Raw genomic sequence first — 27,947 nt, 5'->3', positions numbered from 1 at the left:
TGTGTGTGTGTGTGTTTTATGAGCAGAATTACCTCTAAGGAAGGGGAAAACAAAGGAGCTTTGTGCAGGTTATTTAGTTGGTTATTCATGCATTGTGTGGTCGTCTTAATAACTGCAACTTTGGTGTTAAAAGAACGCTTTGAAATGCTGTTGTTTAATGGATGATGTTTGTTATCGGCCCATTAAGTTTAGCACAGAATGTGATCTGTTGCAAGTTATTCCTCTCCTGATGCTCCACTGCAGGGTGTCCAGGTGTTGTCGAGAGATATTTTAAGTTCTCTGCATGGGCGCAGTCCCCCTCCCTGCCCACAGTAGTCAGTTAGAGGACAGCTTGTTGCTACCTGTTGGAAATCACAGCAACAGCAGGACATTGCAGCCATTCTGTGCAGTCTATCAGAGTCCAGCTGACATTGGGTTTGTGGAGCCTGTGCCACAATTCCTGTTTTCTGCTGTTGAAATCTTCTTATCCACTCAGAGATGATAACAGATCTCATTTCAATAGGATGTATTCAAAGCATAGAGAGTAGAGTTGGTCTTTTTATCTTATTATTATCTTCCAGTGCATAAACAATTTCCAACTTTTCTAATTATGTAAGTGCAATAAAAAAAAACAAACATTGGGGACTTCTTACAGAGAGACATTATTCGACAAAAATAATTTCATATAAAAAATTCTGTGTGATCATTTTAGCACACATAATTTGTGCAAAGTCTGACTGTATATCCTCAGCAATGTCTGCTCAGCTGTGATGTTACTCTGCCAGCTCTCATGCTGTCTGTGCTGAGTATTGTAAACAGTCTGCTCAGCAAACTATGCAATGAAGAGACTGACTATGACAGACTTTTGCATTTATATTTTAAGAATTGTGACACATTTCTGTCATATCTTTTCTAACATATGAATCCCCTTTTAAATCAACTTCTAATTTGATCTCATGCATGGTCACTCCATGACTGAGTGACCTATGTAGTCAAATTTGACTGTTTATGTGAATTATGTGACATTTATCTATCATTTGCCAGCATCTGTCTACAAGTATTTGAAAAGATGATAGTTGTGTAGAATATTTAAATTACAGCCTTAAACTGCAGTGTATATTATCTGAAACTTGTCAAGTTTAGTTTTTATCCAGTTTATTCTGATGAGCCAGGACAATATTTTGTCAGGATGGTCATTTATGATAGATTGAATGTCAGTAATTCAGTCAGTCACGGCTCAGCAAATGTAATCTCATGTGAACTCATGAAAACGTTGATAGTTGTCTGAACTCTTATTTAGTGAAGCACATTTTACTACCAAATCCTTCTAATTATATACCCTTGTTTAGTGGTATCAGAGTATTTTGTTGATTGCCTATGTCCTGTCTTTCTGTCCAACCAGAGCTGCCAGAGAACTGGACGGACACCAAGGAGACTCTGCTGGAGGGGATGGTGTTCAATGTGAAGTACCTGGGTATGACTCTGGTTGGCCAGCCCAAAGGAGAGGACATGGCCTCAGCTGCCATTCGCAGAATTGTTGCCACGGTGAGTCACTGTTCCTGTTCTGACTCATACAGTCTTGGAGCCGGATATTGGTACTCCATTCCTTTTAAGGTATCGACTGAAGGAACCAGGTAATAGCAAGTAATATCAAAACATCTCTAGTCAAATGCTACCTGCATGAGGAGCCCTGGTAGTTTACCTGGTAAAGCTGGTGGCCCATGTGCCAATGCTGAGTTCTTGGTGCATTGGCAATGGGTTCGGATCCAACCTTTGGCCGTTTGCTGCATGTCATCCCCTCTCTCTCCTGCCCATTTCCTGACACTCTACAGCTGTTACTATCAATTAAAGGCAATGAAAGCACCCAAAATGTGTTATTTGATTTAATGTGATGTGGGATTGGCACACTACCACAGCTACATCTACCAGCTACACACAGTCTGTGGTGGTGAAGTTGAGCGTGATGTATTTGATGGAGTTGACAGTTCAGCGTGCCATGGCGCCACCAAACCGTTCCAAAGTTATATAACCTATATAGACGCAAGTGTGTGTGGAAAAAATAAATGCATAAACATGCCGAAGGATTATTTAAAGAAAGACTGGGAATATGAGTAACATGATAACGTCATGAAGGATGGAGAAAACTGGTTTCTGTCTCTGAAGGCAAAAAAAGGTATCGCATGAAGTACTCTATTGGTAGTGGTATCACTTTATAAATCTCGCATGATTGTACTGATTCTGAGGTTTGCAAACAGTGTTGCATAAAATTCTGTAAGAAAGGTCAGCACCTTCAAGAGCGACGTGAAATTTCAACAGTGACATTGTAGAGATTTCAATTACAGCGATTCTTTTTATAGAAATTCTCTTGTGTATTTGTGAAATTACAGCCTCAAACTGCAGTGCATATTATCTGAAAGGGGGGCTACTTGTCAAATTTAGTTTTTATCCAGCTTATTCTGATGACCCAGGACAATATTCAGTCAGATTTATGATAAATTGGTAAATTGTTGCATCATATCTACAATGTAATACAACTTTGGGTACCACTACAGACAATGAAAAGAAGACTGAATTTGAATATAAGATGTCCTTTATGTCAGTAATTCAGTCAGTCACAGCTCAGTAAAAGTATTCTCATTGCCTGAAAACCATTGTAGACACTGCCATAATTATCTAGTTCAGTCTTCATGGATCAGTGCAAACATTTAGAATCAAATGTTCTGTGAGCTGTTCAACTGCTCAGCGGACTATATTCTACTTATAAACTGAGTAATCAGTGTCTTCCACCTTCAACTTTGTGTAATTCTTCTTGGCTGTTGTTATAGTTGGGTCATGTTTATATCAAGGTCAGTATGGACGCATGGAAACGCAGCTGCTAATCCAGGATTATCAAGAGTTGCACATGTGCAGCAGTCAAATCAGTGATATGATGTTTACTTAACACTGAGCCGTACTGTACAGGGGGTTTCTGAGCACGGGTTTCTACATCAATTCAGATTCGTGTTGGTTTTCACAAGACTGCTACGTATGAAAACTGCAAATAAACAAAAAAAAAACATTATTTTCATGTGTTTATGCGCACAAACTGTTTCTTTCTGTCATTTATCTTTCATGCTCAGACACATGCACACCTTTTTACCAACAATAAGAATGCCTAATCTTTTGGAAGGGCTTTCTCTGCAGAAAAAAGAGCCCGGCACAGGCAGCCTAATCATAAACCTCCCACTTCTCAATTAGAGACTGAACCAAACCTAATGGCAGGATTAAGATTCAATTGATTTACACCACGACAGAAAAAGCACCTCATTGGTTTCTGTCTGTTCCCTTGGAAACCAATCAACCTGAATGGGATTACTGAATACATTTGTGACATTTCCATTTGCTACATGCTTCAGTCACTCATGATAAGACAAGACCGAGGGACCAAACATTATAGAGAGAGGCTGAACTTGGCGTATCTCAAGCTGACAGATTGGTTTTTGCCTTGTGGCACGACATGAGTAACATGACAGAAGAAAATGTGGTTGTTAGCACTTCCTACATGAATGAGCTACCACAGCACCCTTTCCCTCCCTATTATAATGTCAGATTCCCACATTGTAAGTGCTGTGTGTTTAAGCACAATGTGCTGTTCGCTGTCACCATCTCCAGGGCATTCAGGCTCCTACAGCAAGCACAGCGGCACCATTCCTGTTGTCCTTCAGAAGCCCTAGTTTATGTTTAAGCAGAGACTCCACTCCTTTTCATCCTTGTTAGACTTTATCCTGCAAATATGAAAGAGTCCTCAGTGCAGGAATGTAGAAATGTGCAGTGAATGATGAAATCATTTCCTTTAATTTCCCTTCTTTCTTCTTCCTGCTCTGTATTCCTTCAGTCACTCTACCGATTTTTAACCCGATATCATTTTGGTGTGAAACTAAACTGCCCTCATTTGCTATCTAATTGCACGATAAGGAGGTCATTGTCAACAGGCACTTTCACAGACCGCAAGCTCAGCACTATGGCCGTATTTTCTGAAACTCCAGATGGAGCAGAGCGGCAGGGGGAGTCGGTGGCTGCCAGCCCGACCTCGAGTACTCGTTCTGGGCTCCACATTGCAGCTTTCCTCCCCCCCTGTTCTGTCACCTTTTATAAATTCCCCACATTTCTGGGGCAACTCATGCAAGCTGCTCAAATGTGCTCGGGCAGCTACTGTCGCATTTGAGGGTTTAATGAGAAATAAGATGATTTAATATTTATGTCAGAGTGACAGACTCACTTTGTGTATATCTGTGGCAAGACTTTCTCCATTTGATTTTATGTGTTTTTTTATATTTCATATCCACAGGCCAGAGCCAGTGCTAAGAAGTTTCGGAAAGTAACACTGACAGTCTCACCGAAGGGCATCATCATCACAGACACAGAGACTACAGACCTCGTAGAAAACGTCTCCATATACAGGTAAATAAAAAGCAGTGAAGTCAGATAGATTTAAAAGAAACCTACACATTTGTGCTGTACCAGTTTTGATTCCCCTTCATTAAAGGTAGTTTTAGTGAAGCTAACTGCATTGCTCCATGGATGGCAGTGTCAGTTGTTTTTAGCTGTCCACATTTGTTTGTCTATCAGCCGGTCCATCCATTCGGTCTAGACTGAAACATTTCAACAACTATTGGTGATCCGCTGATTTTAACTCTAGCGCCACCATGAGGTTCGTATGTTGTTTTGAGTGAAATACGGTATCTTGACCGCTATCAGGTGAATTGCCATAGAAGTTTGCGCAGACATTTATGTCTCCCTCAGGATGAACTATAATCACTTTGATGATCTTCTGACTTTTCATCAAGCGCCACCATCAGGTCAAAACTACTATTATCCAGTACTCTGGTTAATGACCATATACCAGCAAGACTAATTATATTCAAATCAAACTCAGTTGTACTGTTGGGTTTAGTGCTAATGAACAAATGGTAACATACAAAACTAAGATGTTAACCATGGTCAACACACTATACCTGCTAAACATTAGCGATTCAGCATGTTAGCATTTTCATTGTGAGCATGTTACTATACTACAGTATATATACAGTGTTTGGAACAAAGCACCACTGTGCCTACCTCACACAGCTGATAGCATGCCGGTAGACTGAAGATTCTCACTGAAAAACACTGGATTAAAATAGAAAAAACAGAAAAACCTGCAGAGTGGCAGGGCTAAGTCAGACAAACACTCAAGCACATGCACATTCTGTACTAGACTCAATTTAGATTCCCATTCAATACAAGTATTTTTAGACTGTCATTGTGTCAAACCATTTACTGTTCAGTAGAAAGCTTATTTAATGTAACAAGTGTGTGCTTCTACATGTTACTGGCTTCATGCAAATCAATTGAAAAAATTGAAAGAATGTAAATTCAAATGTTCATACATCCTTAAGCAGTATATGCCTGACTTTGTAAGGATGGGTGGGCAATATGACTTAATACATAATCAATTGACATGGGTTTATTAAATGGATGGTTCATAAACTAAATTATTGTCTTTCCATTTATTCATTCTTATTAAATGATTCATCACCTATGCCCAACAATGCTGGTAATCCTTCATGTTGAGTCCTAAAAACAAAGAAGTGGCTTCATCTGATACACAAAGAAACTGATACCCTCTATGTAGGTCACTATCCCCTCTGTCCATAGCTTGGGCTCCTTTTGCAGGATTAAACCAAGCAGTTTTCTGCTCAGAGCTGTTGTGAGTCTCATGTTTGATCAATTCACTTGGAAACCAATAATGGGAGGCCAGGAGGGGGGTCGCTGGGGCTTGTCTGTTACTGTCTCTCTGTGTCAATGAAAGCTAACCTTTTTCAGCACCATGCTAGGTTTCATTCTACCAAATCAGTGGTGTGCGTGTGTGTGTGTGGATTGTGATCTGTTTGGCTGGCTTCTCCTCTCTGGATAGCATCCTGTAATATAGACTGGGCCTCGTGTCATTGAGGATTACAGTCTAAATATCATATGGCTGGACTGTGATTATTGTGTGTGTGTGTGTGTGTGTGTGTGTGTGTGTGTGTGTGTGTGTGTGTGTGTGTGTGTGTGTGTGTGTGTGTGTGTGTGTGTGTGTGTGTGTGTGTGTGTGTGTGTGTGTGTGCGCGTGCGCGTGCGCGTGCACAGGTCTGCACCCCCTCCTGATCCACCTTATCAGTGGTAACAGACCACAGACCAGGAGAATCAGCCTCGTCTTTGATCTCCTCCTCTTCTCTCCTTATCTTCCCTTCCTCTCCTTCCCCCTTTCCCTGTTACTGTCTAGAAAGAAATCTCTCTTTTCTGCTCATATTAACATAAACAGAGCTCTGAATGCAGGAATACCCACGACTAATTGCCCACTTTGAAACTCACGCTGCCAGTCTTTGCCAATACTCCCGAGTAAAGATACAGGAGAGACTGAGGGGCCACATGCAGCGCTCGGTTTGATTGAAGATTGATTTGCCCCATTTATGAGACCCCACCCCCACCTCTGCCTCCTTACAGCCCCTTTCCCCTCTTCCCCCCTCCTTTCTTGTGTCTTATTTTAGTTAACATAATCCATTTATTGGCCAATGTAGCAAGTGAAGGGTGAAAGAAAGTGGAGTGCAGATAGTGGGGAGTGAGAGAATGTATCAAATAAGACTGTTTATTGGGCATAAGGGAGAAATGAGTTGGAAGGTGTGTATGTGTGAATGATGCGTGCACGTACTGTACGTCCATGGATGGATGGACATGTGAGCATTTAAGTATGCACCTCACAGAGTGAGTGTGTATGGAAATGTGTGTATTTGTAGAGTTAATTGTGTATTCACTCTTACTGGAAGCCGGGCTGTTTCCCTCAGGCGTAGCTTAGTGTGGGATAAAAAAAAAAACAGGAAGACATTGTGCATCGCATTGGAAACAGGATCCTCGCAGCCATGACCCTCCCACCCCATCCATCCACACCTACCCACACCCCCTTCACACAATGCAGTGCATTATCATCCTGTATCATTCGCATTGACGTTTTAACAGTTTCACAACCTGATAATGAATTCAGCAGCCATGACAGCGCTCTTTACAGTGCATCTTATTTGCAACACCGGACACTCAAATTATATTTTCATGAGCTCGATCTTCCAACATTAGCATCAGTGCTGCTGTAGGTATGCTGGCAGGGATTAGGACTAAACCACACAGAAGGTTTCTTGGTGTTCTACAACAACAGAAAAGATAATAATAATAATATATAATAATGTTTATATTGACATTTAGAAATACACATGTAAGAGTGGTGACCAGGAAATCTCAATTTTATGTAACTATATATACAGATGGCCAAAGTCCCACATGATATCTAATCTCATGTAATGAGATACCAGAGCCAACAGTCAATTGGCCTAGCTTTGGAGACTGAAAGCAGGTGGAAACTGTGAGCCCAGATGTGTCAAAACATACTTTTTTTTTTTTTTTATTATAAAACCACAACATGTTTTGTCACACTTTGTTTTTGTACAAATTACACAAGTAATTTAAGTATTTTTTTGTGGAACAAAACAAATTGTGTATTTTCTGTTTTTACCTTACATACATATTGCCACTGACTGGCTTGTTTTGATTTTCAGTATTGACAGGCTTTAGTGTACTTACTAACACTATATAAACCCAGGTATCGAAAACTAATACAACCTTGCAGTCTTATTTTTCCGTGGTATTTTTATTTATAAATAATGAAAAGACATACAGGCACAGGAATACTTACATCTGCCAACGAGCAGAACATTGTGAGGTGTTCAGCCTCCATCTGGACTGGTGTTACTGATTCATATTCTGACAAGAGCTCTCAGAGACCGACCAGCCTATCAATCGGCATAAACATGCGGTCAGAAAAGGAGAGCTGAAACCATAACTGACACTCCACTTGGTAATGATGCACGTTGTTCTGACATATCATTACATTTGTGAGATATGTGTGCAGGATCCATGGTCAGTGGGATATACAGGACCTGGCAGTGTTCATTTTGCAATTTTCTGTTTGTTTGAACATTTGCTTTTATTCAACCTTTTGCAAATGACTGCCTCCCTGCAGCAAAAACAAAAAGGTTGCTTTTCATTATTGTGCAAATGTCGGGTAAAAAGTTGGACAAAAGTAGTTCATTGTTGTGTTAAAGAGCGTACCTGCTTTATTCAGTGTATATCAAGAATTTGAGGCTTTGATGTATGAAGTTCTGTTCAGGCTTTGTACTGTAAATATTTAAATATTTCCATTGATATTCCCTCTCTGCCTCACAAACACCAGTGCTCTACACAGTGAGGAGATCAAAGGCTTGCGGTCCACAGAGCCCCTTTGGAGATATGATACAGACTGACAGCTCAGCTTCTGTTGTTCAAGCTTAGTGAAAACTCTGTGATGCTGTCAATTATTTATTTATTTTCTGCTGTTGTATCAAGCTGAAGGCTTATTTTGTGAATATGATCCATTGTGTGACACATTGGTGGCAGTAATTAAAATGTTTTTTTTTTTAATGAGTGAAATCTACACGCACTGGGATTTTAAAGAGACCTTTGAACACATATGTATTCATCACACTCCATATGTAAACAGAAGATGTGTGTCTTTGCTAAGAAGATGAAATCTTGAATGTGTATTCACTCCAATGAGATGTATTCACATTATTTTCACGTGGATGCCATATTATAATGAACATACCCATACTTTATTGTACATTTATATTTGTAAAATTCTTGCAAACTTCATGATTTCCATCCTGTTCATCGTCATAGTTTGATTGTGTACACAGTTCAGTGTTAATATTACAGTCATATTCTTGCTGATAAGGCTAGTTAGACAGACACTGTGTGTGCACTGACCTATTTGCTCATTTTATTTTTGCTTACAGCTGAATGTTCTGGAAAATCTAACAACATACTGTGGACAATGAACAGCATTTCCTATTGAAATGCGTTTGTAACACTTTGTAGAACACGCGAGACCTTTTTTTTAAAATAACTTATGCACAGCCCTTTTTCACATTGTGTTCTTGTGTGTTAGGGTATATTGTCTTTTAAAACCCTAAAGCATTAATTCCCTAGATGGAAAGAACAGAACTGCTTTACCAACTTTTGATAGTACTGGTTCTGTGAACAATTTTACAGATTATAATTAATTACTTTATAATTAGAAATAATATATACAGTTATTAATATTATTGGTAAACAACTTAAAAGTGTAAATCTGCAGAAGCATAAACAGTAAAAATAAGTGAAATAAAGTGAAATTGAGGTTGCACAAAAAAAGTAAAGTGAAATAAAGAAAGTAGACAATATGTCAATAAGATGATAATTAAGTTTATATTGAGCAGTTAGAGTAATAACAACAAGTTACATCACACTTGTTTTCCAAACTTAAATAGGTCAACTCTTTCAACTTTTTCTCCGCTCATTTTTCCGCAATTAAGGGCCAAATATAAGTTAGAGCACAGGGGAGAGGGGGAAAATACAGAGCCGGGTGTCCTGGGCATTGCAATGTGGGTCACGCATCAGCGGTGCAAGCCAGCAAACAATCTGAGAGGGAAATCTGAAGGCTGGTGAGTTTATGCTTGTTGTTTGATTGAATAAATTACTTCATTTTAATTACCCCTCACAAAGTGGGGCAGTAATTGAGGGGCTGCCTGCTGCAGATACAGTGGACAAGTTAGTGTAATGACGGCATATTATATATAGCCACCCATACACCCGCTGACTAATGATGATGACATGTGTGCAGAGGCGATGTCTAATTGAGATACAATTATTTGATGTGTTCTAGCCAGAGAACAACAAACAAAATTGGCCCATTGAGTTCTATACCTGGCACACTGAGAGTAAAAGCACCCAATCTTGTCCTTGTGTTGGTTATAATAAAGGTTGCCTGTTTAATTATGGCAACAAAGGTCAAGTGCATCACTCACGGTTGCTTTAAATAGATGTGTAAATGAGCCACAAACATGACGTGCACTGCTGGTTCAGGTAACAACCTCACATAGACATACAGGGTGACTCAAGATCAATACTGCTTCTTATAACCTGCACAAAAATCTGGCAAAACAAATCCATCGGTTTTGTGTCCGTTGCTTCAGTGAACCCATGCGGGCTGTTGTGGGGAGAAAAATGGCTTGGTGGACTTTGTCTCGATTGTTTTTTAGATAACCATTGAAAATAAACGGGCCATGGCTGTCACTGGATTTGCAGACATTCGGATTTCTTGAAAACCAGAAATTAGATCCAGGAGAGATTTGGCGTGACTGTTGGGAATGAGATCTCCAGTGCAATATCGTCACAGTGGAGATCATTTTGTAATTCAAGATTTTCCATTTCCCACTGACTGTGGAAATACAGGTTTTTTCAACAAAGTCGCAATATATATATATATATATATATATATATATGCAACCATCAGGGACATTACTTCAAAAAACAGTTTTCTTCATCTCATTTTCGAAGGGTTTTTATGCCTTTCTATAGAGATAATGTAACAAAACTCTGGTGAATTACCTACAAGTCATATAGTGAATTCAACGCTGTCCCTGTACCTCCATTATCATAACACTTAACCACAAAGCAACATTATATCCACATTTGAGTTAATTTTTGCATGAAAGAAGCTTTATCTGAAAGTACTGAAGGGCTCAGTCCCAGCTTCAAGCATCTCTCATGGATGTCGGTGCTGCTCACTTGTCTCCTGCTCCAACCATTCCCAGCTGCAGGACTTAATTCAGCATAATATTCATAACCACCACTCTCATCCTGCTATGATTGGTTTGCTTATGCATATGCAAAAGGTTGAGTGCAAAAAAACAAAGTTATGGCCTAAATTGACGTGTATGCAGTGAAGCCTATCTTGATGTACGAGGTTTGATTAAGAGTGCAGGCCTGCAGCTGATGCACTGTACATGTCGTCCTTTGTTCTGTATGTGTGTCCCATGATTAAAAAGATTTGCCTTGAGACATTCATGTTACACATTAGTTCCTGTCGGCTGCAATTACTCATTTGTTATCATAAATGCCTTTATGTCAGGTGGATTGATAGTGTTGGTAAATTGGAATAATGTTTGTTTGGGTTTTTCTATCTTTTCTCTTCTAGAATCTCGTACTGCACCGCAGATAAAACTCAGGATAAGGTCTTTGCATACGTTTCTCAGAGTCAGTTCAATGAGACGCTGGAGTGCCATGCATTTCTCTGCCAAAAGAAGAAGATTGTAAGTGTGCAATACACTTGTTTTTGGTGTAAATACCTGTATACATCTAGCTCAATGTGTGGAATACATGCTCTTGGACTTTCAATCATGTGGTCAGTTTGCTTGGGGACTGAGTACATATGATAAATTATACTTGAGGCAGCAAGTAGTAAAAATGTAGACGGTGTGTGGCTCCATCTTGTGGCAGTTCCCCTCACAGCTCATTAGTCTGTACTGTTTTAATCCAACCCGTTTTAAGAAAATCATATTACAAAATAGAAATGTTTAGTTAATACAAGAAATTTGAACATTTATAAGTCCAATTATTACAGTAGATCTCAATAATCAGGCTAAAGATGTTCAAGCAAAAACAATTCTTGACTGCAATTGAATCACAACTCTTCAGTACGTTCATTTTGATTTCAGTGTTTGTTTCATTCTTGTGTTGTTCTTTTTCTTCTCTCTCCAGGCTCAGGCTGTGACATTAACGGTAGCCCAGGCCTTTAAAGTAGCCCTCGATCTTTGGGAGATTGCTCAGGAAGGTGAGTTCACTGGACAAAAGGAAGGTGACATCGAGACAGTTCAGTGAAAGGTTCTCCTTTTGAACTATTTAGAAAAAAAATACAAGGAGGGAAAGGCTCTAATTCATCCAATCTGTCTGACTGGGAATGCTTTTGGTTTTCAAGCCAAGTTGAGAGGACAGTTAAAGAAAATGCTTCCCATGCTCATTTTGACCTTCACAGTCTCCACTGGGCTAAATAAATGACACACAACTGTACTTCCTGCTCGTAAAAGTGTCACCAATTTGGAATTGCAAACAGCCATATGATGAAATGCTGACACTGTTCAACCTTAGACGGATCTTATAGTGTACTTATGGTTTAGTTCTGTTCTTTTCTGTCTGCAGACAAAAGTAAGAAGGCGAGGACCTGCTGTTCTTGTGCAGCAAGCAATGGTCAGACAGAGACAGCAGACACTCAGTGTGCTCCAGCAGGTATTATGAGTAAGTTGGGTTAATCTTTATCTTCAGCCGCAAGTGAACAAGCAACAAACAACAAGTGAATTTCATTTTGCGAAATATGATTCTTTACTTTCTTGCAGGGCTTTAGAGGACTGTCTGTGAAATATAAAGCTAGAAACAGGATGTGATAGCTTAACTTAACATAAAGATTGGAGATGGGGAAACAGAACAGCTACATGGACTTTGTCTAAAGTAAAAAAAAAAAGAAATCCATCCAATTTACGGCACCTCTCTAAAGCTCACTAATTTGTTTCATTGTATCATGATCCACATTAAGTCATATTGTTTCCATACAAAAACAGTGTAAAAACTTTTACCAGCAGTTATGTGTAAACCCACAATGTGTTCTCATCATTGACAGTATCTCATCTAATTCTCAGCAAGAAGGCTGATAAGCATGTTTCCCAAAATGTTGCATTTTTCCCTTAACCTTGATGAGTTTCCCATACAGGTAGAGAGAAATGACCTGCGTGTTTCCCAAACAGGCAGCACGCCTTAAAAGCACAAAATCAAAAAATAAGACAACACAACACAAAATAGCTGCAGAAATTAAGAACACAGATGCACTCTGGTTATTCATAACATTCCTCAAAATATACCAGACACATCATATATAGTCATATCAGAAAGGACTGTGGTGTATATAGGCAAAGCATCACTCACAAAAAACTGTGTATACAGGAATTATTTATCAGCCACACAGTTTTGTTCCCTCTATAAGTTTGTGTAGCTGTTACCGAGTCGAAGACTGGAACAAATAAAAAAATGCACATCAGACTGATCATCAAAGCACTGAACATAGAGCCTGCAAACGATCGCACAATTCATTTAGCAGCTACAAAGTGTGAGATTGTGTGTCTGACCTTAAAGCAAGTGTTTGTTCCTTACCAGTTTCTGTGGAACTATCCACTATCTTCCAATACTCTACACCATATAAAATTCATGGCACTGACCATGACACTAGAGCTGACAGCTAATTATCCACACTGAGCTCACCAGGAGGTATGCTTCCTTTGATAATAGACATTTTGCACACATTACTTTTGTGATTCAATCAGTTTGAAGCACAAAAACAACCTCACATGTCTTCATAAGCTGTCAGTCATTCAGCTTTGCTTCTTGTCTACCTCCCCGTGTTGCTCGGAAACCGGTCTATAATTAAGGAGGTTTTAAATGAAATTTAGCTTTGATTATTGCTCATTTAGTTATGAATATTTAAAGTGAGGAATTCTTAATATTTTATTTGACACCATGTTGTCAGAGGCTGTAATATTTACAGTTATAATGTTATAACTGTAACTGACCTGGAATAATTCTGGAGTTGTAATTCTCGGAGGACGAGGATAAAGATTATGTAATCTCGATGTATTGTATGGGGCTGGAGAGAAAGAGACTGTCCGTCACTGACAAGATTACAATGATCTGATTAGTAATGTGAAAATGACAGCTGTAGTCACTGAAACGAGACAGTAATTAGATGCAGATTTAGACCGAGTTCCAGTGAACACGATTAAGTTATTGTTACTATAGAAAGCTGCATAATGACTTTACAATGACCTTCTGGCGTGCACATGACAACAAGACTTGTAATTCTGTAGTGTGCCCCCTCTCACACACAAATTTAACTGGCGTCAATCACTTCTCACATACACAGAGGACAAATCACCTAATTATACACCAATCATTAGCCATTCAGGGGAGCAGTACATTTTAAGTACTTTCCAATGGCCGTGACATTTATAGGTCAAAATGTTTTCCACTCCTCGGGGGGGTCAGAGGGTCTGCAAAATGAGACTTAATCATCCATTCAGTTTGTTGTTAGTTAAGAGCTGGCTTTTCCAGCTTCTTCCAATTCAAATTTGCTCTGCTTCCAGCTGTAGTGGCCCGAGGACAGAGAGAAAATGTGATGTGAAAGCCTCAAGGACCTCGGGAGTAACTCGGGCACAGAGAGGCGTATGAAAGTTTTATGGAAATTATTTAAATTCTGCCTGTTGCAGAGAAAGCTGTGAGTGCCACAGGCTGGAGTTGATGTTTGACTTCTGAGCTGCAGACTGCAAAGTTAAAGAGAAAAGCTGATTCAATGTGCACAATCGTTTTTCCTCTTTTCGGTCTCACCTTCTGTGTCCTCCATGTTTACTTCTCTCTGCTTATTCACCTTATTTCCCTGTCATGTCTCTCAGATCCAGAGGCACACAAGCCTGTTGGGATAGAGGAGAAGCTCCGGAGGCCCTTCTTCTCTGCTTCGCTCAGCTCGCCCTCACCTCGTAGTAACCCTACTCGAAGGCGACCAATCAAACATGACTCTTGGGTAGGTCACCAAACTACTAATTGGTCTGATTGTGCCAAATTATTATATCAGTTTTTGACAGATTAGTGACAGATTAGCTACAGAAACTTCCCTCCTGATATTGAATTATGAGACAGCAGCTCAGGGTACTGCTAGTACTGTCTTTTTCCCAAATAAAAAATCTGTACACCTCACTCATTAGTATAATGTTTATGTAAGCATGAGGCCATAAACGTTTTGACATCAGCTTAATGAGACCAGTATTTATGCCAATACCAGTCAGTCAGCTTGGAGCATCACTAATATTTTTTTTATGTTATATTGTAAATCATTGCCTTTCTCCTAGTATTAAAACCTGCATGTGTGTAATTTAAATTGTTTACTATCAAGACAGGACAATCAAAAAGCATCTTAAAACTTTTGGTTTTATAGGTTTTAATTGATAGAAATTTAAAATGGTCCTTGTGCTGGGTTTGTAGTATGACTACCAAAGAAGAGGGCTACCTATGTGGAGAGCAGTGTGTCCATTGGCAAACAAAACCCTGACAAACACCAGCAAATATTCAACAAAACAACTTTATTGTCACGCCCGATGACTTACACAGATAAAAGAAGCCACTGCAAAGGAAAGCAACACTACTCTATACTTAATCGTAGCGTAATATTGCAACAATGTTAGTCTACTAAATTCATTTCTTAAAGTTCAGTGTTTCAAATTTAAAGATCAAACTGCTGTGGTGGGTGTGTGACTGTGAGCTCAGTTTGCCTCAGTAGTTTTCTATCATTAAAAAGGTAGTTATTTTCTAAGTACACCAGTAATTACTTATTGCTGCTATAATTTGAGTACTTACATGTAGTAATGATGTTGTAAAATGTAAAATGTCTGTATTTAAATTTAAAATTGTAAATGTTCACGCTGCAGAGGCTCATCTGTCACCATCCTGGTGTACACTTACAGGTTCTTAACACTAGGTGACACCATATTCATTAGAATATCTTTCCCACTGACTGATCTCACATATGTGCTCATTATTACGTATTCTCCCTAATAGGATTTCTGTGTCATTGGAAGAAATTACGATTTAATAGAGTCAAATTTCATCGGCTAGTTCAACTTGATCTTTTGATACTCTCGTAATCCTTCTTTGTTTTCTTTACATCAGGTCAAATTATTTTCAGTGTATGAGTCGGACAGAATGATAATTATGTTATCATAACTCTTAATATCTTTTAGATTAAAACAATGCATGGTGATTACAGTAGGTTGGATCACTTGCTTTCCCAAAAACTAGTGCAGGGAAAGTAGAGCAAAGATGTGTGGGATTCCTTATCTATGTTTCCAGACTTGTGTAAGTCATGCAATGTTGCCATATGAATATTGATTTTATTGTCATACAGTCACAGTGAGGAGAGCAAAAAGTACACATCAAAAATATAAATTTAGCTGTGTTTGATTCTTTACCTCAGCAATTTGTTTATGTGTCACTTGGATAAAATAAGTTATGACAAATGGCTGACTCAGTGAAGAGGCACAGGAGCTTGACAGCACAGAAGCAGCAGGATTGTGATTTGAGGTAATTTATGTGTGTATTGATTCATATTGTTTATGTCCCAACAGGACGTGGAGGATGGACTCGACGATGCGTTCTCAAGGTAACCTTTGCCTATGAAGTCTGCAAGTCTGCTCAATACTTGGCATACATTCTTTAATGTATGAAAGGAGGTGGGATTGGCACAAAATACTTAAATGTTACCTCCAGAAAAACAAATGTATGAAAATAATTTTATGTTGAACCCAATTCCAAACAAAAATAGATTTCCTTTTGAATACTGTAGAGCAATTTCAGAGGATGACAGTTGCACTGAGGGTGATAGTCAGCTGTCAGTAACCTTTCAGACTCTTTTAGATACGAAAACCTTCATTTGACATATTGACTGACACAGATTTTTATTGAAATTCACACACGGGAGGACACAGAGAGGGAGATGCAATGGTCTCCTTTTCTCAAGTAACTCAATGCGAAAATACGACACTACATCCATGCCAATGACCCGATGTAGAAGGGATGTATGATAACCGCTGTCTCAAGGTTACAGCTAAGGCCCTTATTGATTGGGTGGTAGTCACTAACTGCTGTGGTAATTTTTAGAGATTTAGAAACCCAAGATAGATTTATATAAATGTTCTGCTATTAGCAGTACAAATAAAAAGTAAAAAAAAAAACACCAATTCACAAAGCTCCTGATACAGTCGATTTATCAGCATACTGTCTGTAAGTTGGCCTTAAGTGCTTCTTTAAACTTAACACAACAATCAACTGTAATAACTGTCGGTGCTGTAAACCTCTGGTGTCTTATTAAACTAGAACTGAATAAAACAAGACAGTTTTAGAGTCGAGCAGCTGTCAGCTCTAATTAAGGCAAAATAAATGGACATATCAAGTAGTTGGCAGTGACCTGATCCACTACCTTATATAACACTACTAATATGTTGAATTATTAGAAGAAAATAGCCCAGTTTTCACTGTGATAAGTGATAATATTGTGAAAGGGGATTTGGCAGAAATGTCTTCATTTTGTCTGTAGTTGCAGTGAGACGGATTTTTTTGATTTTTCATTGGCAGCTCTGAGATTTACAGTAAGAGAATCACAAATACTCTACACAGTAAATTTCCCAACCTGTTTTCAGTGATACATTATATAAATATATAAGATATTATATAAATTATATATCATAATTATACATAATTTCCTTTCACACCCTAATAATAAAATGAAATCCTAGAACAAAAAAACTAATCTCTAAATTGTTAACTTAAATAAGAAGTTACTTTATATTTCTCATGTTTCAAATGTATAAAGGTGGGGACAAAACAAATAAAACAATAATTCCACAAGAACAGGAATCAAGTTCCTGCCATATTTACTGATCATCCATTGTTGCTACCAAACAGATCTATGTACAAACAACGATTGGAATGGTCATATGCATAACTTATGTAATTGTGTTTATTGTAAAGTCTTCTTTGGGGGTTTAATGAATGCTTGTTTTCCGTTATAGTCTTTGTAAGTTCATAATTAAAACCAATTACTTGTGTTTATGGTCAGACATTGAGCCATATTTGTCTAAGCAAAATATCTGTTTGGGTTTTTGGATTGTGGATAGTGTGGATTATTCTAAATATATTAAAATATCATCTGCAAATAACAGCAACATTTGTTCCCCGCCTATTATAGTTGAAATCTCTTTTTATATTGTGATTCTAATGAATCCATTGACACAGGGGCTCAATAAATATGGTGAATAAAAGAGGAGAGAGAGCACATCCTTGTCTGCTTCCCCATTGTGGAGTAAATGGAGCAGTGAGGTGCCAGTTTACTTTAACTCTGGATATCGATTTAATGTTTGAATCATTTCTATGAAGGCAGCATGAAATCCATATTTGACTTAATGTAAAAATGTAAATAAGCTTTCTGGCATCTTGGCTGATCATATTTTTCTGTTGTATTATATATGTAATCTTCTTCTGACATTTTCCTTTGTTTGTCACTGCTTAATGAAACCAGTCTGGTCAAAGTGGACATAACATGAATATTTCAAGCCTATAATCTAGTCTAGCCTATAATTTAGTACATTTATAGGTCTTAAATGATAACATTCTTGCATTTTTATTGCCCTCCTTAAGAGTTAGGTAAATAACTGCCTCTCTCCATGAGAAAGGCATTTCATTTTTTTTTACCACCAGTATTAATATTTTTGCTAATTTATTCTTCAGTCACCTTGTACCAATTCGTAGGTGAGGCTGTCCACGTCCGGGGAGCAACCTCTGTTCAGTTCTTCAAGAGTCCCCTCAGTTCTAAGAGTATTAGTTTGAGTTTGTAGGTTTATGCAATTTCCTTTAGTCTGAATATTTGTTTTATTTTATAGAGAGAGTTGTCTGCCTGTCGTTTCTTTAATCTCATTTTGTCAGATTGGACAAAATAATATTGCAGTAGGCCGTTAAATTTTTACTGATAATCTTTGCAAGCATTCATTAACAAGTATGAATAATTATATATCAACAATGCATGTGAACACTAAGATGATTAACTGTAGAAATCGTGTAACTAGTGAGCAGTCCTGTGCCACTCTTGAACCATTGCATACAACAGAAATTACATTTGCTTCCTTTACTGCCAACATGATCACCACCTCTCCTGACAGAGCTGTCAGGAGCACAGAAACTGAAGCCAGGAAGTGAACTCTACAGTTCATCAGCACTTTATCACTGAACTAGGATTACAATGCAACACCTTTTTATTTTCTTTGAATGTGTGACAGTCTGTGAAATTTTCATTTTATGGCTGTGAGATGCCTGCAGAGAGAGTAAAATGTATCTCACAAGTAAAGTGTGAGACTTGACAGGTATGAAATACTTACTCGCTTGCTCTTCGGCTCATAAAGATGTGATGGAAGTAATCCTTATATTATATATATACGCACTTGGTCCATCTCTTAGCACACTCAAACTCAAAACTCATCAGAACTCTTTGACAGTGCCCCTCCATGCACAACAGATTGTTGGGAATGTAGGCCAAACAGTCCAGTGAGTGTCTGAGCACTCGGCATGGCTTTTCATTTCCTCATACGACCCGCGGATATGTGTATACGTGTCCTGCAGTGCCGTATTATGCCTCCATAAAGAGAGAAGAGCAGCTCATTAAGTTGTGTTGCCTGCGGCTAATAGATGCGTTTGTTGTGTTGGAGCATGAAACGCTGTGATTAAAGCAAATGGGTAAATGAGAGGCAGAGATTCCATACAGAAGTGTCTGCGTGGAGGCCGGCTGTGCGAGGAGGGAGATCAGAAGAGGGAGGCAGGTCATTGCTTAGGCTGTTCTCAGCAGGGATGAGGAAATACTGATCTCAAGTTGTCAAATGGAGGAAGGTGGAACACTTAGAGAAGCATCTAAATCTGATGCACTAGAAGAAATGCTGAAGGATTTCGGAGTGTTAGAGCAGACCTCCTCCGCAGAGGTCAGCAAGGATGTCAAGCTCACGGTGAATGAAATCTGTCCTGAAACACTGAAGACTCTGGATCACATTGAGCTGTCATGGCTGTCGCACCTCTTCAGTGTTACATCTGACTTTGGGAGTGCTTTTAGACCAGCAGAGCAGGGTCGTGGTCTATGTCTTTGGGCACCTTTCTGAATGTTCAGGGATCACACCTTCTGACTACGTTGTCCCCTGAAAAGATCAACAAAATAGACAAAACACAAGCAAATGATGAAACACATGGCAGCATGTAGAAAAAATGCTGCAATGTGAGAAAACACAACACCGGCAAATACAGTACACAAACTCACTGTGCAACTTGGTGTTTCTATATTTAGTTATTTTCTGTTTTTGGTTGTGAAGGAGGGCCATGGTTGGAGAACGTTTTGGAAGCTCTGCTCTGGCCACTGGTCAAGCATTAGATATTGCTCAGATAGCAAAGCAGTATGTCATTCATTTAGATTCTGAAGATATCATGAAGATCCTCAACCACTCAGTCCTATTTTACGAGCTTTGTGTGGCTTGTAATAAAACATATTTAGAAATTAGTTGTTGACACACCATTGGGAATAACATTAAGGGGTTTTATTTGTGTCCTTTAGGTTTGATAGATCTCTCCTGTACAGAAAATGACTTTCACCAGACCCCTTGAGTTCATTTCTACTCTCCTTCAAAAGAGTGTGTGAATTTAAAGCTGACATCGAGAGTCAGTTTGTCTGTCTGTAGGTTGGTGGTTCACTTTATCCTACTTGAAAAGTAGCAGCACAGCCTCTAGGGGTCGCTAGCTGTGCTTTATATTCCTCCTAACTTTAGCTACAGCTGGGGCAGCCTAACCAACTTCAGTAGAACCATTTTTAATTAACTGTATCAGCAGAGGTCAGGGTTTAGGCCTTTATATTAAAAAAAATCTAATTGTTGGGTAGTAGATGGTTATTCAAGTGGAGGCTCGTGCTTACAACCAGGGCAATTGGTGCCGACAACTGCTGACATCAACTTCAGTTCAAATGGGTTTAATTAAATGGTTTGATTTGTATTTAAGATTTCTTAAATGAAGGGTGACCTTGGAGTTAAAATGACTGTTATGTAACTGTGTGTGTGTAATTATGTATGCCTTCTCTGTACTGAAGTATTTGAATAATTTAACCATCTAAATGTGACAAATTCTTCTTTGAGTGTTTCTTCACTTTATGCATGGTGGAGCGGGGACAGCATACACCTGTTAGAGTCTTAGTGAAGTTCTGTGAACAGTCTCTACTTGGAAGTCATCTTGTGCTAAAGCTTTACTATTGAATCACAAAGTCATGATTTCCTGTGTCTTCTACCTGGCATGCAGCAACATGGAAGTGGAGGAGATGGACACCGGTAAGTGATGTGACAGGCAGAATACCACCCTTCCATTTTCACACCAAACCAGACTGGCCATAAATATCATCTGGGTGAGTGGTTCACATCCTTAGATCATTTTGGATGAGTTGACATGCCCCCTTCATGAGGGGAACTACCAGAATCTGCTAATTAGTGACTCCACCTGTACAAGAAAAGTGCACGTACTTAGCCACGTTCCTGCAGGGCTATTTTTAAGGATGTGAATTAGGAGGTGTTCGATTAGGACTGAATTTTTAAAATGTCTCATCATTCAAAAACAATGGCTAAATTAAATAAGATTTATAATTTATAATGTCCTTCGTTCTTTGAGGAAGTGATTGAAATCCTTACAGTAGTTCACAGTTAAAAGGAACCCCATTTAAAAAGATAAATATTAAATAACATAAATAGTAAATTTCCTACATATGATAGTCTTTCCCTTTTTTTTTCATTAGAAATAGAAACATGAATCAACAGTCCACATAACACTCTACCTCTGCTCTCCCATTCATTCAAAGTCATTCCAACATCCTCTGCGTGCCCTTGATACATTTTATCTCTTCTTCTGTCACGTTTAACCCTTTACATATGCTGTCAACCATTCTGAGGAATAAATATTTACTGCCTCTGACCTCTGTAGCAATATTACCTTTCTCTCTTCCTGTCTTTCTGTCTCTGTCAGACTGGCCGACTCCCGCTCCGAACCCGTCTCTGACGATGCAGCTCTGAGTCCTCTGGAGGTCTCCCAGGAAAATCTATTCTATTTGCAACAATGAGTTTAAATAATACATACCGGAAATAGCTGCCCAACTTGCAGAACCACAGAAATTCGACAGAAATCATACCACAGGCCCCAGGACCAACAAAAATCACAGAACAGCATTTATCACTTGAACAGAGAGCAAAACATATCACACTTCCAGGTGCACAACCTGAATCAGAGAGGGTCTGTTTGGTATTCTGTGGCTGCTGCAGAGAAGCCAGAATTAATACACTGATATTATAAACTGCTATTTCTGTGAATGCCTGCCTGTCAGCACACACCACTCAGTGTAAACAACCATCTCCAGCCACCTCCTGCCATATTCAAATTCCCACAAACTGCCAGATGAAAGACGGCGCACACAGTGTGCAACGCAGCACTGCGAGACGAGCAGGAATTACATATTTCTATTCAAAGATGAATACCGTCTTGAAGGAATACTTCAAATGTGGATTCTAGTTATAAATTCTGATGAAGAATTCACCTGCATCAAGAAGTTTGTGTATATAAAGTTGTCATCTCAACATAAAAGCTCTCTAATCTTGTCACCTGCCAGTGGAGGAAGACCAGTGTTTGAAGTCATCAGTAAAAATGGGACAAATATTCAGTCATGATATTAGATGAAATATATGTTCATCATTCACTTTGTTTGTGCTGATTTAACGAATGAAACGGAGTGTGATATAGCGATTATACATACAGACACACTACATATTAATTAAAAGACTTTTATACTTTTACTGAAGTAATATTTTCAATGCAGGACTTTTACTTGTAACAGAGTATTTCTACATTGTGGTATTGCTACTTTTAGTTAAAGTCCCCCTCCACTCAAAAATGTTTTTCTTCTTATTCTTACAGTTGGATGTTTGAGCTTCACTGTGCAGAATGAAGTATGTGCAGTTTGACACTAGAAGGATGTTTTCACATTCATCTGCTGAAAGTGGAAAGTTTCTCTGTGCTCATGGAAAATCTGATTTTAAAGGGCGGGGCTTACAAGCATGATTTGTGACATCACAAATAGTTTGGAAGTCAGACTGGGTCCAAATGTGATGTAGAAACTTGAAGCCACCAGTGCACATACACTGACAATGTACTTAACAGTGAAGTAGGAGACATCTTTGTGTATTGATAGATTCTGGAATTTTTAATGAGGTAGAAAGAGTAGATCCCTTTTTAAGTGTTTTAATGTGGAAATTATACCTTTTTCTTTTTCTTTTTTTTTTTGCAGGAAAAAACACATGCATTCTTGTTCCAAGCAGACTATTTGTATACGTCTTAATATATGTTTGGAGGGGATCTTTAAGTAAAATGACCTGAGAACACCCAACAGCAAACTCTTCTCTTGCAGAAACAGGCTGATGTTCCTGTAACAATCAATTTCAGTGCTGTCTTACTTGAACATGGCTTATGTAACCAAAATGTACTGACTATTTTACATTCTGTTGTGTCCTCATCCAGTCAGCTGTACATAAAGATGAAGTTACTGTCAAAGCATACCGATGATGTAAGGTCATGAGGATAAGTGTATGGCAAGGCTAAACAATTAGAGTAAAGAAGACTATTTCCATATGCTGTATTTTTTCATTGTCAAAGCTGCGTAATTTATGTATGCATATTGTACCATTATAAATAACGTAGAATGAATAGAATCAGAGCTTCACACAGATTTTTTTTTTTAAATAATTATCACTCTTGTTGAGATGTGAATGTGTAGATGCTTGTATGTTTTGCATTAGGTTAGACGATTTGTACAAATGTAATCGTATGTGGTTTTTATTGCTGCAGGAATTGCTTTATTTTTTACAAAATAGCCATTAGTAACCCACGTGCAGTATATAATTATAAACTCTCCTATTCTCAAGTCAGTAATCACTTGTTACATTCATCGATACAGTCTACAGTTTTCTCTTTTAACAACAATCTGTGCCACAAAACATGTCCTTCGCCCCAAATCTTATTCTGGATGAATTGCTGCTCTGCTCAGACTCTGCAAATTATTTTTATCCACCACTCAGATGACGTTCACTGTCAAGAGGAATATTGTGCCCCAGTCCGGCTGAAGTGGTCCATCTCTCTGTATTCATGGCATCATGAATGAGAATCATTAAGGCGGTGGGAGGTGTTTGGGGGCGGGGGGGGGGGGAGCTCTGCGTTGTTGTCATGACACCCGCTGCCAAATAATTGGATGGCTTATCAGGTTACGCCATGAAGCTTAATTGCATTGTTTCGTTCCTGACCAGCTGAAATACCAGCTCCATTGCATATTTGAAAGAAAGCTCTGTGCTGTTTGGATATCATAAATAGCCTCCAGCAATTTCCGTGGATGATCTATCGAGCCATGTTTGCATTTTTAATATTGACTGTGAAGTTCAAGGTCAGCAGAGTGTTGTCATTTTGCCTTGCCTTTCTCTCAAATGTCTCTCCTCATGAGTAGAAATGATTTTTACATGTTCTCACCATTTCTGCTCCGTCATTGACTGACCGATTGATTCATGTGTGGATGCTTCTGTATCCGCTGATTCAGCGCTATTGAGTGATATTTGGAGATGGGCTGTTGTTCAGGAGCTCTCAGACTCAGAATTGGTTTTCAATAATGACGACCAACAAAATAACAGAGTTTTGAAGCACATTTTCTCATAAGGATAAACGCAGTAGTTGTTCCTGCACAGTAGATATTACACTAGGATATAGTTTTCACCCAGTCTTTTTTAAATGATTTTGAACAAAAAAAGCAGTGTTATATCATTTGATTTTGCAGCCAAACCCCTCTGGCTGCTTATTTAGAACTGATCAACTCCTGTATTATTTATACAAAGGTACAAATAGATCTGCTGAATGGAAGAGTTTTGTTTCATGTAGCCACTATACTATATGGAGCAGCACACTGATGTGGCCAGATTCCCAGCTTGAATTGATGCAGTTCTTGGGCGCAGCCAAGAATTTTCCAAGTGAGAAGGAGGGAGGGAGGGAGGACAGACCCGCACTTGGAGGTATAACATACCAATTTGAGTCTGGAGTGCATTGAATACAAATCAGCCTGTGAAGTGTTTGAGGCCAGAGATATTTGGTGACTTGTAAAAATTAGGAACATCTCCACATCGTCAGATAAGCTATTATTACCCAAATGAACCACTGACGTTTACAGTTACCGGTTTACTTTTCAAAGAAGGTGCTTATTTTCTATCTATGCAATTAGTGGGTTTCCAACAGTGTTGTGATATTATGATAATAGTAATTTGTGTGTGAACCACAAGCAGTTGTCCTGAACTGTGTAAAAAAATTTACAGAATTTGGAAACCGTTATGGTTTGTTACATATTTATGCATAATAAAAGACTTTGTACAAAATGTTCATTGCACTCAACGGTAATTTTTGTTATAGAATATCGACGGCCACTTGCAGAAGGCCGTGTTTTGTTAAACACTTAAACTTCTGCTTTCATACAGAATTTAATTATGAAGATACAGTTTGGCCTTCTGCAGTGCCAGACAATATCATTACAATGTGTCTTTTTGTTGCAAATCAATTTGACTCCAGAATTGCTCTACAATTTGATCAATAATGTGTTTCAACAAATCATCTTCAAAAAGAAAAATTAAACAGCTACAGCTGACAAGCCGATCGAGCGTGTGAGCGTTTTTATTTATGTGGTTGTTTTTTGGGGCTTTTTCCCTTTATTAAGTAGGACAGCTGAAGATAGACAGGGAAGGGGGCAGAGAGAGAGGGGCTGACACACAGCAAAGGGCCACAGGTCGGACTCTAACCCATGGCCGCTGCAGCAAGGACTCAGTCGTTGTACATGGGGCTTGAGCTCAACCAGATGTGCCATCATGGCGCCCGATTTATGTGGTTCTTTTATCCATACTGTTTTTCTCTCAAACATTTTCCAGCTCACTGTGGTTGATCCAAAGCAAGGACGTTATCTTTTCTGGCTGTCTGATTGACACAATCACATCGACACATCATCTATTCATGCAGCCCACTGTTCATTTGATTGAAAAAAAGAATGGCACAAATGAACAGGAAACATTTTGATGTCTGAACTTATTATTATAACTTATTATTTATGATGAAGTGATCTTGAACCCTTTTATTTATATCAGTATGCTACCATTTGCACCTTGAGAGCAGCTTGTGGGTTGAGTGACTTTCCCTTACCAAGTAAGTTCAATTGAATATTTTTATAGCTGCACCTGTCACTTGTTATAAAGACTGATCACACTGTCAAACCTAAAATTAAGAATGATCACATTTATGAAAAATTGCTTTAAGGATTGAATATTTATGTTGCACCTGGAACACTTCACAGAGAAGGTGTCAAGGGTTGCTGCTATAAAACCCAATCGTGTGTGTGTGTGTGTTTGTTTCTGTGAGGCAGCAATGCTATCTGTGAGTGTTTGTTTAGTCTGATGACCGTTTATAGAGGTAGACAAATATTTTAATTGCTGAAGATGTGGATGCTGCATCATGGCAGGGTGCCTCCAATCTGGTTATCAGACTGTGCAACACTAACAGGGATTTGAAAATGAGGACTTTTATGAGTTGTTGTAAGATCACTCGAGGTTTCACTTTCAGGCTTCAGACGTCAGTGATTCAGGGATACAGAGGCTTTAGTCTGCAGACTTTCACTGGATTGAAAATGACTAATCAAATAACTATTTATATAGAATGTTTAAGAATACATTATTTATTTTACATTTATCTTCCCATCGTTTCTAATCCTGCAGGACTCAACTTTGCAGAAAACTCAATGTGACCAACCTGTCTTGAACCAAAGACTCTGTGGAGTAGCCGGCCTTTCTTCAGGAAGGAGATCCGCCTGCAGTGAGCACCGAGGAAAGCTGTAGACAAACTGCACTTTGATATTTTTTTAAGAGAACTCACTGGAGACTAAGACGCTCGAAACTTTGTGTTATATCATGTCCCGCATTGACAGCCACATCATTGTTGCTACTTGTATTTTGCTTCTGTGTGCTGTGGTCACCACAATTCACAGTTTTGGGTTTTAAAATGCTTTTTTCTTTCTTTCTTTTTTAACTGGCTTTGTTCTGATCAGTATACTTGACTGACTGGAGATGCTGAGTCAATGACAGCAGGCTGTCTGCTTCCCTCCACTTCCGCTGCTTTCTGCTCTCCCTGCTGATCTTTGGCAGATCTGAGCACACTGCAAACAGACCATTTGCATCATGTTGGCAGAGTCTACAGCAGCCAGTCTGATCCTGTTTTCATATGTTGTGAGGTGCTGTGATGATGAAATAATATAAATAAGAATAATAGATTTGATGCCTACACAGTTTTTGTTATGACACACTGCACTTAAAAGCGACACTGTCACTGTGTGGCATCCTTAGTAGGAAAACACTTCTGGCTCCAGACATTACATTTAGGTTAGATAAAATGGAAAAAATCAATTAAGAAAGAAAAAATGATGGTTCTCCTAGCATATTCCCAACTATTCTCACAAATTCCTTTTATATTATGAGGTTTATAATTCACTAGATCCTAATTCAGGAATCCTCGTTTAACTTTAGGGTAATATGTTCATTGCTGATGTTTAATTTGTCCATAGTGTCCTGGGATCTGCAGATGAGAAGCTTTTTTAGTATTCATAACTCTGTAATTAATTACTAATGGCTATTTAACGCAATTTTGAAATGGCTTATTAGTGGCTGATAAGGTGGTTCCACGCTGCCCTAATGGCTCAGTATTGTGTTGGTAATGGTTGTACCGTCTGATATTCAGAATTTGTTGAGATTGGCTTGCGGAGGTCAGATACGCTGAGGTTTTACCTACTGCAACTAACAATGTGGAATATGGAGGGCAATAACCTGCAAGTACTGTGAATATTTCCTATTATAGTTAGAGGTATGACTGTGCAAGTCATTTAGGACACAGCCTTGAACCATCTGATGTCCAGTTTCTGCTATTTGTATGATATATTGCAGTGTAAAAGTGCTGTGAAACAGGACCAGGATAAATGGTTGCATTTATTTAAAAAATTAGGATATTAGGACACGCAGTGGCAGCAGTTTTCAACTTCAGCAAATGTTTTACCTCTGAAGAATGTAGTGACAGAATACTATAGAGGCCTCATTAAATATAACCAGCAGTAGGTTGTTCTTCAATTAACTTTAAAATACACAAATTGTACTTCTATTTGAATGACAGCCCTTCTTGTCCATCTATTCCAGCCCCACTACTCAGGTCAAAATACAGGAGGAGAACAAAGAAAGTTGTTAATATTGCTGCATGTGGGAACCTGGGGCCAAGTGCTGCAGTAATGAAAGCAGACTCCTATGCAA

General features: G+C 38.7%; 1 protein-coding gene across 3 annotated transcripts in view; it reads left to right on the top strand.

Annotated features, from left to right (window-relative positions):
• Nucleotides 1-26,955, top strand: part of si:dkey-71h2.2 (low density lipoprotein receptor adapter protein 1) — a 46,433-nt gene extending 19,478 nt beyond the window's left edge. Inside the window, exons 2-10 of one of the 3 annotated variants that reach the window (XM_051409490.1) lie at nucleotides 1,382-1,524; nucleotides 4,307-4,419; nucleotides 11,081-11,195; nucleotides 11,644-11,716; nucleotides 12,082-12,177; nucleotides 14,376-14,503; nucleotides 16,101-16,135; nucleotides 20,848-20,876; nucleotides 21,562-23,530. In XM_051409490.1, the coding sequence (XP_051265450.1) occupies nucleotides 1,382-1,524; nucleotides 4,307-4,419; nucleotides 11,081-11,195; nucleotides 11,644-11,716; nucleotides 12,082-12,177; nucleotides 14,376-14,503; nucleotides 16,101-16,135; nucleotides 20,848-20,876; nucleotides 21,562-21,608 (779 nt within the window). In that variant the 3' untranslated portion in view covers nucleotides 21,609-23,530. Of the gene's footprint in view, nucleotides 1-1,381; nucleotides 1,525-4,306; nucleotides 4,420-11,080; nucleotides 11,196-11,643; nucleotides 11,717-12,081; nucleotides 12,178-14,375; nucleotides 14,504-16,100; nucleotides 16,136-20,847; nucleotides 20,877-21,561; nucleotides 23,531-26,372 lie in introns of those variants that run through there. The other 2 variants (XM_051409491.1, XM_051409488.1) reach the window with 2 other exon arrangements.
• Nucleotides 26,956-27,947: the final 992 nt, after the last annotated feature.

The sequence above is a fragment of the Dicentrarchus labrax genome, unplaced genomic scaffold (genome assembly GCF_905237075.1).
Source record: "Dicentrarchus labrax unplaced genomic scaffold, dlabrax2021, whole genome shotgun sequence".
Taxonomy (NCBI): domain Eukaryota; kingdom Metazoa; phylum Chordata; class Actinopteri; family Moronidae; genus Dicentrarchus; species Dicentrarchus labrax.
Note: the sequence above shows the minus strand (reverse complement) of the source record. Positions and strands in the feature narration are given on the sequence as shown.